The sequence below is a fragment of the Embiotoca jacksoni genome, unplaced genomic scaffold (assembly GCF_022577435.1).
Source record: "Embiotoca jacksoni isolate LCO1_2020_lvr unplaced genomic scaffold, fEmbJac1.0.p SCAF_7, whole genome shotgun sequence".
NCBI classification, from domain to species: Eukaryota; Metazoa; Chordata; class Actinopteri; family Embiotocidae; genus Embiotoca; species Embiotoca jacksoni.
Window position 1 is genome coordinate 7,940,254 of NW_027185425.1, and position 17,243 is coordinate 7,957,496.

Sequence of the window (17,243 nt, forward strand, 5' to 3'; positions counted from 1 at the left end):
AGCCTGAGGAAAAAAAAAATAGGCTCAATGGAAATGGCCTTTTTATTTGTCTTTTATCAAAACCTTAACAAACACAGAATTTCTATTCCGGTTTAACGACTAAAAAAAACAAAAAAAAAACATATTAATGTTGGGAAAACATGTAAGTGAAAAAGTTTTCCGAATCACCCGTGAAAAGTCAAAGGTGGTAAATACCTGCATGTTCTTTTTGCCGTGTTTACTCGTGTTACTCTAACGGACAAAAATGAGGAAAGCGGCTACGTCTGCACAGCACTGGAGATGAATGTGCGAGTCTGACATCTTAAAGTTCTATCACACAGTCTACTCTAAAAAAAAAAATCTGTTGCCTCCTGCTCTTTACCGATGACCAGGAAATCAGCGAAAACCACCGCCAGCAGTCCACCAATCAGAAGAGCTGAAGGAGAGACAGAGAGCCAGTCAGGTCAGGCGAGTTGGCTGCTCCCTCACTTTCTACAACGGCTCTTTGGGATGAGGAGAAGGGGGCACTTGAAAAGAAATTGGATTTACCCAGAGGGAAAATGATGAGAAAAAAAGGGGCGAAAGGAGGGGTTGGACAACCCAAGAAGCGGATTGCTTGTTCTCGACGGGTCGAACGGGGCTAAGTAGCACATTCAGTTATGGTGATGGATCTGCACTACGTGAACGCGAGGTGATGCCAGTTTATCTCGGCAGCACCCAGAAAGCGAGGAGGGAATACAGGAGGCAACTGGGGGGTGGAGGGGGGGTGGGGTGCGTTCTGCCAAACTACAAGGTGATTACCAGGTGATTTATTTGACAGGAAGTCAGAGAGACAGAGTGACAAGTTTAGACAGGGACACAAAAAAACACAGGAAGACGTGAACATGAACGTTACTGATGGACAACCTCACCTATCAAAACTTCTTTCCTCTCCAGGATGTTCTTCTGTGGCAGCTGGGCGGCAGAGCTTCCTCCGTCCACCGTGTTGCCGATCAGATCAGGGTCCACCGGCATCACGCCTCGTCCGAGACCATTGCGGCGGTCATCGCGGATCTCGAAATCTCCACTCGGCCCCGCGGCGCCCACCTCGTTGATCCCCTCCTGAGGCGGAGAAGAAAAAAAAAAAAAAAAAGTGAGACGAACGACGGGAAATTTACATTTGAAACTCATCCAAACCAACACGGGGAACTTTCCATGGCACATGTTCGCCTTTTAAACAATGAGCCTCTGTATGCGCCGATTGACCGAGGGTTGCATATTGTCCAACATGTACACACACTTCATAAACTCTGGCAGCTTAATTACAAAGTGGAAAACCAGACAAATCTTAATGTATTATGCTTTAAATCGGAGCCGCTGCAAATAAACAAAACCACACCAATCTGAGAAATGACTGCGGTCTGTAAATAATTAAGCTGTCAGTGTTAAAGAGGCAGTCAGGAGAGGGACTTGGAATCAAACCTCAACGGTTAGAAATGAGTCAGAGGAGTATTAAAAGCCGGTATATGAATCCTTGTTCAGACCTTTTCTTTGATTTTATTCGTTTCTATTGTATTTGTATTATGTGCAGTTACTGGTGTTAAGACAGCATTTAAATGTTAAGGTTGGTGAAATACTATCTATTATTGTCAAAAACAAATCCTCACAATCACATTAACCAGTATTGCCTTTGTGGCCGAGGCCTGATCTTCCTCTGAGCCACAGAGCTTCATCCAAACACATATAAATGGGTGTAACATGTTCCTTCATTCAAGAGACTATTTATCCCTGATAAATAAATTGCTGAGTATCCAGATTTCCGAGGAGTTAACGGCGCTAAAGGTTGATGTCCTCATTGGGAATAAATGGACTTCAGATCGCCACAGTCATGGAAGTCTTATTCCATTTTTTTTATGGAATTTACTGACAATGATAAAGAACATTTGAGAAATTCTGCTTCTTTCGTTAAAGCTTGATATTTTAGAAATAAGCTTTGTTGGTTTTCTCTCCGAGAGAGAGGAGAGGTTTTAATACAACTCTCCTGTTTGTACGTTAGAGGTCAAGAGCTTTGAGTCTGGAGGCAGTTCGCCAAGCTGAGCATAAAGACTGGCCTGACTCTTTCCTAACTTTAAAATGACAACACTTATCTGCTCTAAAGCTCACTGCTTAGCTCCTTGTATGTTTTTTTGCTTATTCAGAACACAGCAGTAAAATGAAACCAACGTTTTCGAGGGGTAGTTACGGTTATTGCCGTCGCTTCTTGCCGTTGCTTCTTGTGGGTGGCGATTAGAACAAACCGTGACACCAAGTACCGACGCGGTCCACTGTACACAACGCGATATGGACCGTACCTGCGTTGTTGTGGGCTGCTGTGGGCGCGCCGTCCTCTCTGTTGGCGCCGCCTGAGTGGCTGTCGTCATGGGAACCCTGGGCCTGAAGGAAACCCTGGTCTTGACGGTGGTGGCAGCCGTGGTGGTCGTGGTAGGTGCGGCTGTGGTGGGCTCGGGGGTGGTCTCCGCTGTGGTGGACTCCTCTTCTTCTGTGGTGCTTTCCATGTCGAAGCCTGGGTAGAAGGAGCTGGGTTCGGGTGACAGGTAGACGTCCTCCTCTTCTTCTGTGGTGCTCAGGTCATCTGAACCGGCGGAGGGCGCTGCACTTTCTGCAGTGCTGATTGCCGGGTTGGTGGTCACCACGGGAACAGCGGCAGGTGACCGCGGGGCGGCGGTGGTCTGGGCGGCGGCGGCGGCGGCCCGGAGTCGCTCCAGCTCTCTCTCTCTTTCAAGCTCCCGCTCTCTCTGCCTCTCTCTCTCTTTCTCTCGCTCTCTCTCCCGCTCCTTCTCTCGCTCACGCTCTCTCTCCTTCTCCCGCTCTCTCTCCAGGTCTCGGACCCGCTCCCTCTCCCGCTCCCGTTCTCTCTCCCTCTCCAACTGTTTCTCCTTTTCCTTCTCCCTCAGCTGCTCTTTCTCCCTCTCCAGCTCCCTTTCCCTCTCCTTCTCCAGCTCCCTGTCCTTCTCCCAGAATGCACCACTCTCTCCATCGGCCTCGGTGGGCAGCGGGGGCGTGATGGGTATCTCCGGGCTGGGGCTGGGCTCGGCCGCAGGTGGGGCGGAGGGGGCGGGGCCGGTGGCCTGCGTGGTGGAGAGGAGGAGGAGGGGCTCTTCCGTGGTGAAGGACAGGCCTGCCGATGTTGGCCTCATTCTGATCTCGGGAACTGGAGAGGAGAGGATTTCAAATTAGAAAATGATTTAAAACGACAGACAAAGCAAAACCAACGAATCACGGATCTCACTCCGTCACACATCCTGTACACCGATGTAGGACACCACCCTCCCACTCAAACCATCCACCCGCTTACAAATAACAGTAAATCAGACAGACTACGGCTGGCTCATTCACTTCACACTCCAGAGTTTGTTCAGTAGTGATATTGAGATTATAGACATCACTTTGTAACGTCTGACTCGGCTTACGCAGCTATCCTTGGTTTGCGTCATCATTAACAGGCGTAGTGACACAGAGCTGTTATTTTTGAAACGTGTGATTCTTAATGTGAAGGAGTGTAAACGTCAGGGACACTACTTCCTCCTTACAGATATTTGCCGACACGATATGTACATAAATTCCACACTCTAATATAGTGATGGACTTTTAACATATTGCACTATTTAGTAAATAGGAAGTGATATTTTAAGATGAGTTTCTAGGAACTTATGCCTGTATTTGATAACCTGACACAACAGATGGTTTGTTTCTCAGAACAATCAGAGACGACTTTCTTGGAAACCGTTTTTTTACGACGAGGCTCTTTCAATTAAATACTTGGCAGGTGATTGGATGAACCATCTGTCTATCGCAGGCTAATTCCAACCAATCAGATAAATGAACTATATGATGTAGCAGGAGAGCGCTGGCATGTCGGTTGACAAAACTTGCCGTCTTTGTGGAGGAAAACCTCCAGTTCGGATATGAGCAATGATATCGCAGCATTGACGCCATTGTTGTTTTCAACAGCTGTTTGTTGCTGTCATCACATGTAAACTAGGCCCGTAGCTGCCAGCAGGTACTCATAGGAAGCCGATTGGTCCAAATCACTGCGATTTGGCCACAAGCACATAACTTGACAGGATCCTCGCGGGATCCAGCTGCCTCTTTATTTATGTGACGGTGCAGTTGAGACACAGACAGGACATGTGAGGGCAGAGAGACGGGGTCAAACGAGGTCTCTGGATGTAGGCTTTTTAAACCGGGCATGTTGCAGTTTCCTGTTGTATATGTGAGACCACTAATCCTCCATGATGCCCCGAGAGGGCTCAATTTAAAAGGCTTCTTAATTTTGGCTTTCATTCTACACTAAGCCGGCATTTCTCTTAGCTGAAAAATGAGATGGTCAAAACTGATCTTCAGAGCGGACAAATCAAAAAAAAAAAAATCTTGGTTTCATATTTGAGTCTGGATGGGGAAAACTTAGCTATCAATTCAAAGAGGCATGACAGCAATTCAATATTGCTTGTAATCATGTAAGGTTATCACAAAACCCGAGATTGCCTCAGTTGCAGTGGAGAAATCTTTTAGTCTCTAGCTCCGATAGCATTAAATCCTTCCCATAATGCAACTAGATAATATCCTTTCGTAAGAGCGTCCTTCCTGGTAAATGCCCACATCTTTTGAACTTCACAGGGAACCGATTAGTCAATAATAAATTAGTCCATTCCTAAACATACAGTTAGGCAGCAACTTACTCGGTTGTAAATCCATTAATTGCGGCAGTCTTTTTTTTATATATATATTTTTTTAATATTTCATATACTCAACATGATTGATGAAGAATAGACTCGACAAAGCCACAGAAAACTTTACACACAGACCAATAAAAGGTTCACTGTTAACAGCAATCTGGAATTTTACATGTAGTTCTCCTTCAAGAGTATTTGTTGCCTCTAATTGTCTGTGTTTTTTTTTTACCCAATGACACATACAGTATATAGCTATGTTTGTTTCATCAAATTACTTATTAAAGAGTGAATTTAATGACAACTTAACGCAGCAATCACAGCCACAATTAAAACCCCATTTTCTGCTCATTTAGCAGTTAACAACAGCAATCTAACAAAATGTAAATGAGAGCAACTACAGCAACTGTGAGTTCAGCTGTATTAAAAACCTGAAGAAGCAGAAGGCGACAGAACGGAGGTTTAAGCAACGACTAAAGTAACCAGGCTGTCGGTTCGACTCCTGACCACACGTAGGCTGCGATGCGTTTCTGTTGTATAAAAGCTTTGATCATTTGGTCGTTTATTGTGGGTAAAGGTCATTAAAAAAGATGACCCATGAAGAGAAGAGAAGAGAAGAGAAGAGAAGAGAAGAGAAGAGAAGAGAAGAGAAGAGAAGAGAAGAGAAGAGAAGAGAAGAAGGCCTGACTGGCTCATTTTCTTTTATAAATCCTGTAATACTATTATGCCACCTTTCATTCTGCTAATGCAGTGAAGCTTCTTGGGTTGAAAGAGAAACAAATTGAATTTCCCGGCACAAAGACATGAAGGCTGACAGAGGATCTGGAGAGGAAATCGAAATATGGACCCCAACAATGCAGCTTCTGTCAAACATATCAGATGCCGCAAAACGCCTCGTTTTAGAGCGGCGGCATGAAATGTACTTCTGTCTATTAAATATGAGCCCTTTTCTCTGGAATCAGACGACTCCGCATCACGGTTTGAGATAAAGCAATTTGCCAGGCTGCTGTTTCAACCACAGGGGGTGCCTCCGCTACACTCTCCTGCTCTGAATTGTAATATATTTTGAGAGCGCTCGCCACTAGCGCAGTGCCTGAACCGAGGGCAGCCCTCAATGAGTCATGCCTAATAAGGAGAGCTGTGCACAAGCTTCAGCAGCCAGATCAGAAAATCAACCTGAATTACACCGATGTGATTTACGTTAAGTACGTAATTCCTACACACGCAGACAGCCAGCTCAGTCAAACACAAGCATGCGCTCGCAGGGAGGTGGACACACTGCTGGTGTGCATGTGATCGTCTAATCTGTGTGGACTGTAATCTGATTAGAGTAAATAAGATCTGGAGGAATCGAGCCCGGGCTAGTGCTTGTTTGCAAGAGTGCGTCTGGGGTGATTTCAATAAATCTGCATCCAAACGTGTCTGTCTGAGCCAAAGGGCATGAGTCCGCGGTGTGATTGTGTGTGCATGGCCTCGGTGCATGCGAGTCTGGTGAATAGAGCGACCATAACTCGAGGACAGGGACAGGGCGAGCGGGGGGAGGGGAGGGGGTTGGGTCTTCAGGGTCAACATATTGAAACCGAGCAGCTGTCGAGTTTTCAAGAACCGGGGCGTGAGTGTGTAACCTCACGCAAAAGGAAACGCACGCATGCACACGCACACGCACACACACACACACACACACTTACAGCCAGAGCCGGAGCCCGAGTAGAGATCCTCGTCGTCGTAGAACTCATCTCTCGTCGAGCCTTCGTCATCGATAGACGGCGACCACGTCTGTCCCTGTTCATCACGAGAGAGAGGGGGGGGGTGGGGGGGATACAGATGACAGAGATTAGAGTTATTCACCATGAATGACTGAGCTGTTTGTCATTTCATTTGACAGAGAAACCACTTTGGCAGATTACATGCGCGCACAGACACGCACACAACTGTCTGGGAGGAGGGGCAGGCTGCATTATGCCGGACGGGGTAACATCTGTCCGTATGTGACTGCACAGAGGAGCGTAGTTAACGACTTGATCTAAAGCTGGGATTTTTGCAGAGCAACATCAAAGCCTTTAAGGAGTGAAGGGGGTTTCATTTGGTCAATTGCAAGCGATGCAAGCGATGCTCAGACTGTAAAGCAGCAAAGCATTGGAAAGCAATTAACTTCTGAACTCCAAAGTGAGCTGGAGCTCTTTGAACTCTTGTGATTTTCTTAATTATGAATTAATAAAGTAATACATTTTTAATATAAATTAATTGTTTGGTCTATAGAACATTAGAAATTGTACGCTTTACATCCACAAAGCAAATGTCAAGTTATTACTATTTTTTTTTTTTTTTTGTCTGAACAATAGTTGGAAAATGTTCAGCTTAAAATGATTTATTAAATTATTCATACTATATTTTATAAATTCAGATGTTCGTTTCTTTTATTTTTTTTTTATTATAACGCAGGTCTAGGTGCCACATAAAATACTGTGAAAGTATCAAAATGTTCATGTCCACACAGAAATGCTCACAGCCTGTATTCAGCACAGTGTCATTTGGACTTCTGTAAGTTTGTGATGTCACAAACTCATACTAACGTCATATGCCCACCCTCAGCATGGCCCACCGTGCAACCTTTGATGCAGAAGAAAACACGAAGCTGTCATTCCATCGCAGAGTTATAGCAAGCTACGAGTCCGAAGAAAATCTGCAGTCAGTCTGGGTATGTGTCACTCAAAAAAGAGACACCCATTCAGAAGAGAGGGTCATTGATATCAATGGGTCTTAAATACTTTGAAAAGTTCCAGAGAGAAGCTGGAGAAGATATAAAACTGTATTGAGAAGATTTTTGGTACTTAAAAAACACAAAAATATAGGACCTTTAAAATAAAGACAAACAAACACATTTGTAAATAAATCATAAAGGTCAGAAAGTGACCAGTGTTTCCTAAAGCTCAAGGAGCACCCTAAAATGTATTGGTTTGTCCAGTCCATGTCCATTTAAGAAACTAGAATCACAAATTTATTTTGCATTTTTCAAAATTTGAATTAAGTCTTAAAATGATTAATCAATCAAGTTTCTGTTGATCAATTTAATCAAGTATTGGCTGCAACTCCAGTCCAAGTTCCATGGCAATCCATCCAAAGGGTAAAGTGATGGGCAGTGTGGCAGTGACGGAGCCAGACAGCTCACATGGCTAAAAAGCTCAGCACAATTAGGCGTAGCAGCAGGTGACGTCTTCAGATTAGTTGTTCTATTTTACAAAGTCTACGAAAAACAAGAGAAAAGCTCCAGATCCTCACATCCGTCAACTGCATAACAAGCGAGTGCTTCACTTGATAAACAGCTTGAATGAATAATTAATCATTTTGATTTATCTGTGAATCACATCACTATTTTAAACACCTTGGGCTTGAGAAAATCACCATGTACGTTAGATTTCAGCAGCAGCCCCCCTGACGGCTCTCTATCCGTAATACGCCTGTAACCGTCTCTCATTGATCACTTCGCAGCGTCCTCCCTCCTCATCCCTCCACCTTAATCCAGGGCTGTTTCATGTCGGCCTCTGAGGGGGAAAGCTCGAGCTTGTCGACCCCCCGCCGGGGTCAGGTAGGAGTGATTAGTCGTGGGCTCGTTCAGGGATTGAACTCCTGAAGTGAGTGACATCGGCCTCCGGTCACTTTGAGGCCGATCCCTGCTCACTCTTCATTCGTCTCTCTCGCTCTTTCTCCTGACCTCAATCCCACATCCCTACTACGACGTTTAAACACACACACTTTAGCACTCAGACACTTTTCCCATCACATAGAGTCGGCCAATACTGCTATCAAATGCATGCACTTAAAGAGACACCGCGCGTACTGCGTTGCGAAGACACATTTCAAACTGCAGTACACGTTACAGTAGATTTCATTCAATTCGAATATATATGTCGAGCCCGTAGATAAATGCAGTCAATTTCAAACAATACAACGCACATTTTAAATATGTATTGTCTCTTTACTGATTTATATCAATATTCCTTGTACTATTTAGTCAATGATTAAGTGTATTTAAGTATATTTACCCAACTACTGTACTTAAATTCAGGTTTGAAGTGCTTGAACTTACTTGATGATACTTTAACTGTAACTTTATTTGTACTGTACTTTGACAGATTATGCAGTTTTGTTCAGGCTTGAACTGTCCTCCTCGTATGTACATGTTGAATCTGCGCAACGGGTGCTTTCTGGTTTGCAGCTGAACAAGCAGTCAACACAACGCTGACATTTCATCCCATAATAAAGTGGACATGCTCTACTTGCTGGCAAACATTTGCTTATTTACACATCAAGCAGACATGAAGCCACATTAGCATCAGGAGTTTCTGGCCATGATGAGGTCTGATACCGACTCTCCTTCTCGCTCTGTTTTCAGTCTCTATCGACTCCTAATGGAATCATGAAACTCTTTAATTGCTAATTGTTCCACCGTGTTCATCAGCAAGTCCTGAACTTAATCTGTGTGTCTCCAACATTGGACAGTTAACATAAATGTCATTCATCTGAGCTTTTTTTTTTTTTTTTGGGGGGGGGGGGGGCTGAAAACGGGTGTCTGTTGCAAATGAGGCTGACGAGAGAAGCGAGAAACATAAAACCAAAACAGAACAAAGTTGTGGGAATGTTTTTTTTAGTCTGCAGTCATGTGAAAAAGTTCTGTTCTTCTACTTTACAGTCATTCAGTCCATTGGTAATACATAAATATTGATGAAACAATCTTACGTTTTGTTGTACAACTTTAAATTAATGACTTTTAAATTTACTGAAGTAAAGCATCTGCATAGTTTTTCCACTTCTGCGCTCTGTATATTTTGAGTCCAGCTCCAGCTCAGTACAAGATAAGTAGACAATGTTCCAGTGCCAAAAAGACACAAAAACAAAGGGTTTGGTTTTGCTCCAGGTATTGGAAAACAGTCAGTCCGCCGCTGAAAATCTGACCAAAGCAAACTTATCTCCTCAGCAAATCTTAAGCCCATCCTGAGGCCCTGCAGAGCTGTTTTCTCTAGCCTGCCTGAGCGATGCTAATTGTAGACACACACACACACACACACACACACACACACACACACACACACACACACACACACACACACACAGGGAGAAGTAGAAGCTCCTCCCCGGCTCCAGACAGAGGAAACCTGATGCCTTTAAAAGCCAATAAAAGCATAATGGAAACGAGAAACCCGAGCATCTCAGTCCATCACATCACAGCATGTGGAGCTGAAACGCTATATGTACCTCCTGAAAACGAAATTGACTTTGACTGAAGTTGTGCGGAGCCTGGACACACCGAGGATATTGGCTTCAAGAAGTGGAAGGCTGAGACAGAGAGAGAGAGAGAGAGAGACAGAGAGAGAGAGAGAGAGTGTGTGTGTGTGTGTGTGTGTGTGTGCTTCATGCTTTGAGTGTAAATGTGTGTGAAGACCTGGTGATGTCAAACCCTGAAGGTGCCGAAAAACACTGAAAAGATGTCTCTCTCTGTGTGTGTGTGTGTGTGTGTGTGTGTGTGTGTGTGTGTGTGTGTGTGTTGTATTTCAAGGATTGGTTTTACAATGAGGGCCGTTGCTATGGGCAACCTTTGCCTTTCACAGAAATTCCCAGTGAGAAGCAACCAGACACACACACACACACACACACACACACACACACACACACACACACACACACACACATATAGGAGCTCTAACTACATAAGCAAAAGGTGTTATGTAATGTCAAACAAACAACCTAAAAAAACAACATCAAAACAGTCTGCTCCTGCATCCCCCACCTCGTTCTGTTCCTCCCCTCTGGATTCACAAACTCTGTGCCAGAGTATCCCTGTCCTCGCCCTACTTTCCTTTCATCTTAAACTCCATTTCTTATCTCCAGGCTAGCCCCCTAAATTCAGCGTGTCTCCAAAAAAAAAAGAAAAGAAAAGAAAAGAAAAGAAAAAGACACCATACTTAAATAAACACACCCCTCCCCCAAGGCGGCACCAGAGCCCACCCCAGGGGCCCCCATTTACAAGTCCTCAACACACGGGGCAACCTCCAGGACTCGCGGTCGCTGCAGCGCTGAAGCCTGTGCTGTGTGTGTTTAAATGCGCATCATCCGTGTTTCGCCCCAACATTTAACAGCGGTATATCGTCACCCTCTGCGCCTCGACATGTTGGGTTTACGAGTCAATATTATAAGTGTGAATTCACGGTATGGCTAGCATTAGTGCGTCACCGTGCGTAATTACAGTGTGCGCGCCCGAATGGGTTTAATCGCAGGTTTTGTTTGTGGTGTGTACATGCAGACACGAACGCCCCTGAGAGCGATCCGCGTGGGCGTGAGTGGGTGTTTTACGTGATTTCGGGGGAGCCGAGTAAGGCCAGCTCTGCATTTTGCCTCCGTTTCGGGAGCTATAAACGGCTGTACCTTCAGCCTGCGCCACATACCTAACTAACCACAACGAGACGCAACGAGCGCTCCTCCGCCGCACGCATAACCTAGGGCCAAAATCATCCGTGTGTTGCCCTCAATTTCCTTCCACCACTGCATTTCATTCCCATTCGTTATAAAAGGAAACTGCAAGATGACAGCCACATTCAGCTGGATCCGCGGAGTGAATGCAATCCTGGTTTTTGGCCGTGTATGAAGCGGTGCCATTGTAAGACATGCGGTGCCAGTTGGAGTCATTTTAAAACAATCTGGGAGCTTGGAATATATAATTATGTATACGTCTGTAAAAAGAAAAAAGGGGAAAACATTAAATTGAGGGAGGCAAAAAAAAAACAGAAACGCTGAAAAAAAGAATCAGTTTTTCTTTTTTTTTTTTGGGGGGGGGGGGGGGGGAGTAACATTACGTTTTCACAAAAAGAAACGTCCTCTGAGGGGTGTTGCAACATTTACAATGACTCAGGTAGAAACCTGAGCTGCAGCCGACATCAGGCTTTGCACTATAAATTCGATCCTATACACTGTAGCTTCTCCGTGAGTGTGCGTCAGCTCATTTCACTGCTACAGAGCCTGGATTTTATACCTGAGCCGACAATGCTGCGGATTCACAGATATTAATATTCCACAGGAGCTAATCTCTTCCAGATTTTAATTTGGGTTTGGAGTAAAAAAAAAAAAAAAAAAAAAAAAAAGAGAAGAGAAGAGAAGAAAAAAAAGCAAGATTAGAAGTGTGTGAGCGTCTGATATTAAATCAGCAACGCTGCAGCAGCCTGATAATGTGTGACAGAAAGAAACCAAGGTGTGTGTGTGTCTGTGTGTGTTTGTTTTGTCTGTTAGACGCAGGAAGTCAGCTAACAATAGGAGGCAGACGTAGTTATATAGATACAGTGACTCACACACACAGACATGCTGGTGCAGGATTAACTGGCATATGTGTGTGACCCAAAGATGATTTCTTTTCTTTTTTGTCTTCTGGCTGGTCCAGTTTAGTTCAGTTTGGAGATCCCCTCCAGGCTAGCTGAAGATAGGCTGCTTCATTGTGATTGACTTCAAATGCATTCCTCCGTAACCCGAGAGGCTGCTGCTACTGCTGTACAATGCCTGGCAAACACACACACACACACACACACACACACACACACACACACACACACACGAGCATTTTAAGCTCCTGATACAACACTGAGCTCTGCTTCGGAGAAATAATCGTTAATTGTGATTTTCTTTTTTGCTATGCGAGATTTTATCGGAGTGAATGTTCTCGACTGCTGCGGCATCTCTGAGCTCTCAAACTGTGAAGAATAATTTGAATACTCCCTCTGCTTTCTGGCACCATCTGTGAGTCCCACTCTCCTATCTGTCCCCTCCATTTACTGCAGCCACAGCACCGAAGGAGAAGAAGAGGGGACAAGAATACAATGAGGCAGTGAGGTCATGTCTGTTTTCCACCCCGCACTCTTCCTTTAGGATCAACGGGGTTTTTAAGCGTGATGTGGAGGCACTGCAGGGTTTGCATCCTGAAATTCTTAAAACTTAAATAAATGTCTATTGCAGTCTGAACTTCAACATTTTATAGTCCTACCAATGCAACAAGTTACTGATGTCTGTTTTGGAGTATTTCCAAATAACTCTCCTCTCCAATCTCACCAGGACTTGACTAACACATCTCGGCTGTATTATGTGCTGCTTTTCCCTTTGATTTCAAATTTGCTCTTAAAATAAAAATCTCAAATGTCTGTTAAGTCACCATCTATCACCAAATGAGCCAGAATAACGGCCATGCATTTGCACCATTACAGATTGAACCGGCTGGGTGTTGTTGGCCAAATCCCTGAGAAAAGTCACAAGCTGTGTTCATGTCAGTGACGTGATTTCCATCACCGAGCAGTTGTTGTTCCAAGAGAGCAACAGGCTCGCTTCTTCCCCTGCCAACTAACTGATGCCACACAGGCGACAAGGTTTGGATCTCTGGAAAGTCCAAAAACACAACCGCAATTATCGATTATCCCCACAGGTGGCGCCAAAGATGACAAAACACCGATTTGTGGGATTGTTACTTTAACTAGACCCTACATACGTTTACCGGGAAACATGTCAAAGTGAAATGAAAGATGCTCTAACTTCTATTTCCCTGTTGCGCTTTAATACATGCTAGTCACCAATTAAGGCAAAACTAAAAGCAAGTTTCGAGGAGCGAAAAATTCATACAAATGTCCAGAAAGCTTTCTGAATCCATCCGACATGTTGCAACCACTCACGTTTACAAAGTTAAGACACAACCTTGAGGTACGTGAAGTAATTATATGTCTCAGTACCATCAACTCATTTGTGTTGATGACATCTGTCTGACACTTGGTGGTCCGAATAAACATTTGGCTCCTCACAGCTTCACCCCTTCGGCAACTTCCCTCCCTCAGCCTGACGAGCCTCCTCCTATAAGAGCAATTAGAAGCATTGTGAACTGTGAATGTCTGTGTTCGTTAATGGTGCGTATTTCAGGCTTCACTCACAGAAAGTCTGTGTCGAGCTTAATCATATTTGTTCCAGAGCATCACATGAGCGGAGCCGCGTCCCAAAACCCCAAAGTGCATCATTGTTGCAATGAATGTTTTAAACCTCGATGTGGGTGTCCTGAACTCAAGTGCAGCATGTCAAACTTGTCAACCAGGTCCTTACGCACGGCATGACGGGTCTGGTTTCAAATTTAATTTTTTTTTTTTTTTTTTTTAAATAGGCAGACATTTGAGACCCAGATCAGCCCTAAAATGAGGTAAAGTGATCATTACGGGCCACATTTCAAACCTCGCGGCGGTAATTTAATTCACCGTGGGCGGAGAGCCTTACGCTTCCCAAAGCAGCTGCTGATTCACGGCCGTCTCTGTGTCTGCTCCTCGACAGTGCAGTCTGACCCACGCTGATAAGAGCTGTAGAGTTTGAGCCGTGCTGTTCGCTGACAGAAGTAGAGCGTCTCTCTGCCTGGACAGGGTCAGACTGCTTGGCACATGCCCTCCATCTACTTGCACTTAACGGGGGGGAAAAAAACTGCAGCCTGTTTACTGTATGTATTGTTCCACGCCCATCTTTTCTCTTTCCGGAGCGGATCCCCAACCCTGTCAGCAGTGACCTCTAATCTCCCTCCATCTCCTGCTTTTCCGCCTCATCTCACTCGCCACCCTTTGCTCTTTGCATTCTACCAGCCGGGCAGGCGGCCAACCTGGACGCTAACACAGTCGAACAAGAAGATGTGAGAGATAGAGGGCAGGCAGTGTGTGTGTGTGTGTGTGTGTGTGTGTGTGTGTGTGTGTGTGTGTGTCTGAGAGAGAGTAGGTTACCAGGTGACGGCCCGGTTAAGACACCTGCCACCCTCAGCAGAGATTAGCACAGAAAGCCTCTGCACAGTTAGACTGCTTACACACACAGTGTGACACCTTAGAACACACACACACACACACACACACACACACACACGCACACACACACACACGCACACACGCACACACACACACACACGGTCGGATGGCGAGACAGTATCTTGTAGCGATGACGTCAGGTGTGCTCGCTCCAACCTTAAAACAGCTAACACCTGCACGTTACAGCCGAGAAAGAAATCCTGCCTCAGTCTAAATTATCCTCCCTTATTCATGGTCATATGAGACAACGGGCCTCGGAGCAAAGACACATAAAAGTGACCCCCGTCTCACTGGAGTACCCTCTAACATTGAGTGACACTAAGGACCTCCTGCACTAAAGAAACTACATTAACCATGCTTCTGGTGAAAAAATGCCATCTCCCTCCTCTCCAAACGTTACCGTCATAGATCCACAATCGTCAGCTTTCTATCCAAATGTCATGACAACATTTCTGGAAAAATCAGCTAAAGAAACTGCAGTTCAATGTGAATCAATGTGCACTTTCCTCCACTGCTGTGAGCAGCTACCTTATCAAGATGAGCAGCTGATGGCACCAATTCTGCCATATTGCTGCCTCCATGTCATACCAGAGCGACTCTAATTACCAGTTTACAGCTTGTAAATAGCATTCATGCCAACGAAGCCATAATCTCGACTGGAAAAGATCCGTTTTTGTAAAAAAAAAAAACATCCGATATTTCTGACCGGGTGCTAAAAAGCAACACGGCGCCAGAAAAATCAAGGAAACATTCACGTCTTCTTTGTTAAAAGGTGTTTTAAACGCTAACAAGTTACAGCGCTATATTGAACAAGTACGGTATTTTAACCCTCACGCATCCCAACTCCAGCTGCTAAACTCGGCATCTTTGTATTTTTTTTTTTTTTAGGGCTTGTTTACTGATTCAGACCGCTGGAATCTCCGGTAATGAGTGAGAAGCAGCAGCACAACAAGAAGCCTGGCAGCTGCCATCTTGATGGGAGTGCTCGCGAGTCGTAAACATGTCATTTACCTTCCCTTCCCTCCCATGACATGAACACAACACTGAAACACAGCGGAGGAGGGCGCGATGAAATTACATAATTGAGGTGAGCGCTAGTCAAACCTCAAATGATACAAAACCATGTAAACAAGGTGGAAATAACATACTCGTGTTTTGTTTCATGGATTAACACGAATACTACAGTCTGCGCGTTGACCCAGATGTTTGCATGTGCTGTCATTTTTTTATTTTGTTTTATGGAAACTTGACAAGTAAGTCGCTTGCTTCTTTCACATCATGTTATGATTTCCCTTTGATTGCATTTTGTTATACATGCAACAACTTTTCCACCTCAGACACGTGTAGTTTCTCGACCACAATTTCCAGTGTTTCTGTTCAGGTTTTGTTTTGATTCCCAAACTAAAAATCTTCATAAAAAGGCCTTTATTGACACTCTTTTTCACAGGAAATACAAAATGCTACGGCATGCAAACTGACAATTACAGTAAACCAACAATAAAAAAAATTTACGCATTTATTATTTCCTTTCAACTGGGAATTCCAAATTTCTGGATTTTCAAATCGGAAAGTTGGAAGAACGCCACCAACCTCAACCTCAAATTCCAAGATGGCTGCTCCACGCGTTAACAGCAGTGAAAGCTACTGTTTGCTTGTCTGCTTGAGCCAGTGAATAATAAAATTGTTCAAATTTGAATAAAACTACTGACATGCTATTTGGCAATATTAAAAATTAAAAAAAAAAAATAATCGGGGATTGAGCTTTTAAACAAGAACAATGCAAGATTTTTCACCCATTAGGTGCCGTCAAGCCTCATATGAGCAGCGCTCACCCTGTGGCTCGAAACCACTCAGTACTCATTATAATGATTTCCCAACTACATTCTTAAGACACATTTCCACTGTTGTGGTTTTCGTGTCTGTGACAAATCTCCTGCAAATTAATCACCAATTCCTCCTCCCCAGGCCTTGTTTTTTTTTAGTTTTTTTTTTAAAAGTAAAACAGCTCCAAATTTAAAAGTTAAATTATTATCTAAGGTGATTCTCCGCTGTAGCAGCTGCAGCAGGGAGTCATGAGCAGCCATCACTTTTTTTTTGTTTGCAAGAAGGAACCCGCTGAGCAATTTTACACTTCTTAGCCTCAGTATTTAGACTAATGGTGAGATGTAAAGCAAAAAGGAAATTTGACATTTATGGGAGAGAAAATGAATTTAAATATGCAGCTTAATAATATGAAACTGCTCTTCAACGGCAGTAGTAGTATCCTTGTGGACATGACGCTGCCAGTAGCCCTGAGTGGGAAGGCAGAAACACTCGTCCACTGCCAAACACATATCTGATCTTTTCCTACATGTTTGTCGCAGTTTTTCACACACGAGCGCTTACTGTGACCAATGAACGTGAACCGCCGAGCAAAGAACTATAAACATGTTTGCGTACGACAGCCAGGAAACCAGCGAAACACTTTTTGTCTCCCTCGCTCTCCACTATTTTTAGTCCTTTCTGACGATCGTATTCCTGATAGCGCTGCCGACGGGGATCCACAGCGCAGCCACGGCGGCCGTATTCATTCCCCGTACAGAACCTGTGGGAGGATGGCGTTACATCGGCTCTAGTTGGTTATTCCAGCTCGCCTGGGCCCCGAAGGCACCAAAACCACAGCTGAAAAGCATCCAAGCGCTAATATTATCTTTCTAATTTTATC

The 17,243-nt window shown here is 44.4% G+C and overlaps 1 protein-coding gene across 1 annotated transcript in view; it reads right to left on the reverse strand.

Annotated features, from left to right (window-relative positions):
- Positions 1-17,243, reverse strand: part of sdc3 (syndecan 3) — a 39,311-nt gene that overhangs the window by 4,335 nt on the left and 17,733 nt on the right. The window contains exons 2-4 of the mRNA XM_069175815.1: positions 6,377-6,470; positions 2,310-3,169; positions 891-1,080 (exon numbers count right to left, since the gene is read on the reverse strand). Coding sequence (XP_069031916.1) covers positions 891-1,080; positions 2,310-3,169; positions 6,377-6,470 — 1,144 coding nt within the window. The remainder of the gene's footprint in view (positions 1-890; positions 1,081-2,309; positions 3,170-6,376; positions 6,471-17,243) is intronic.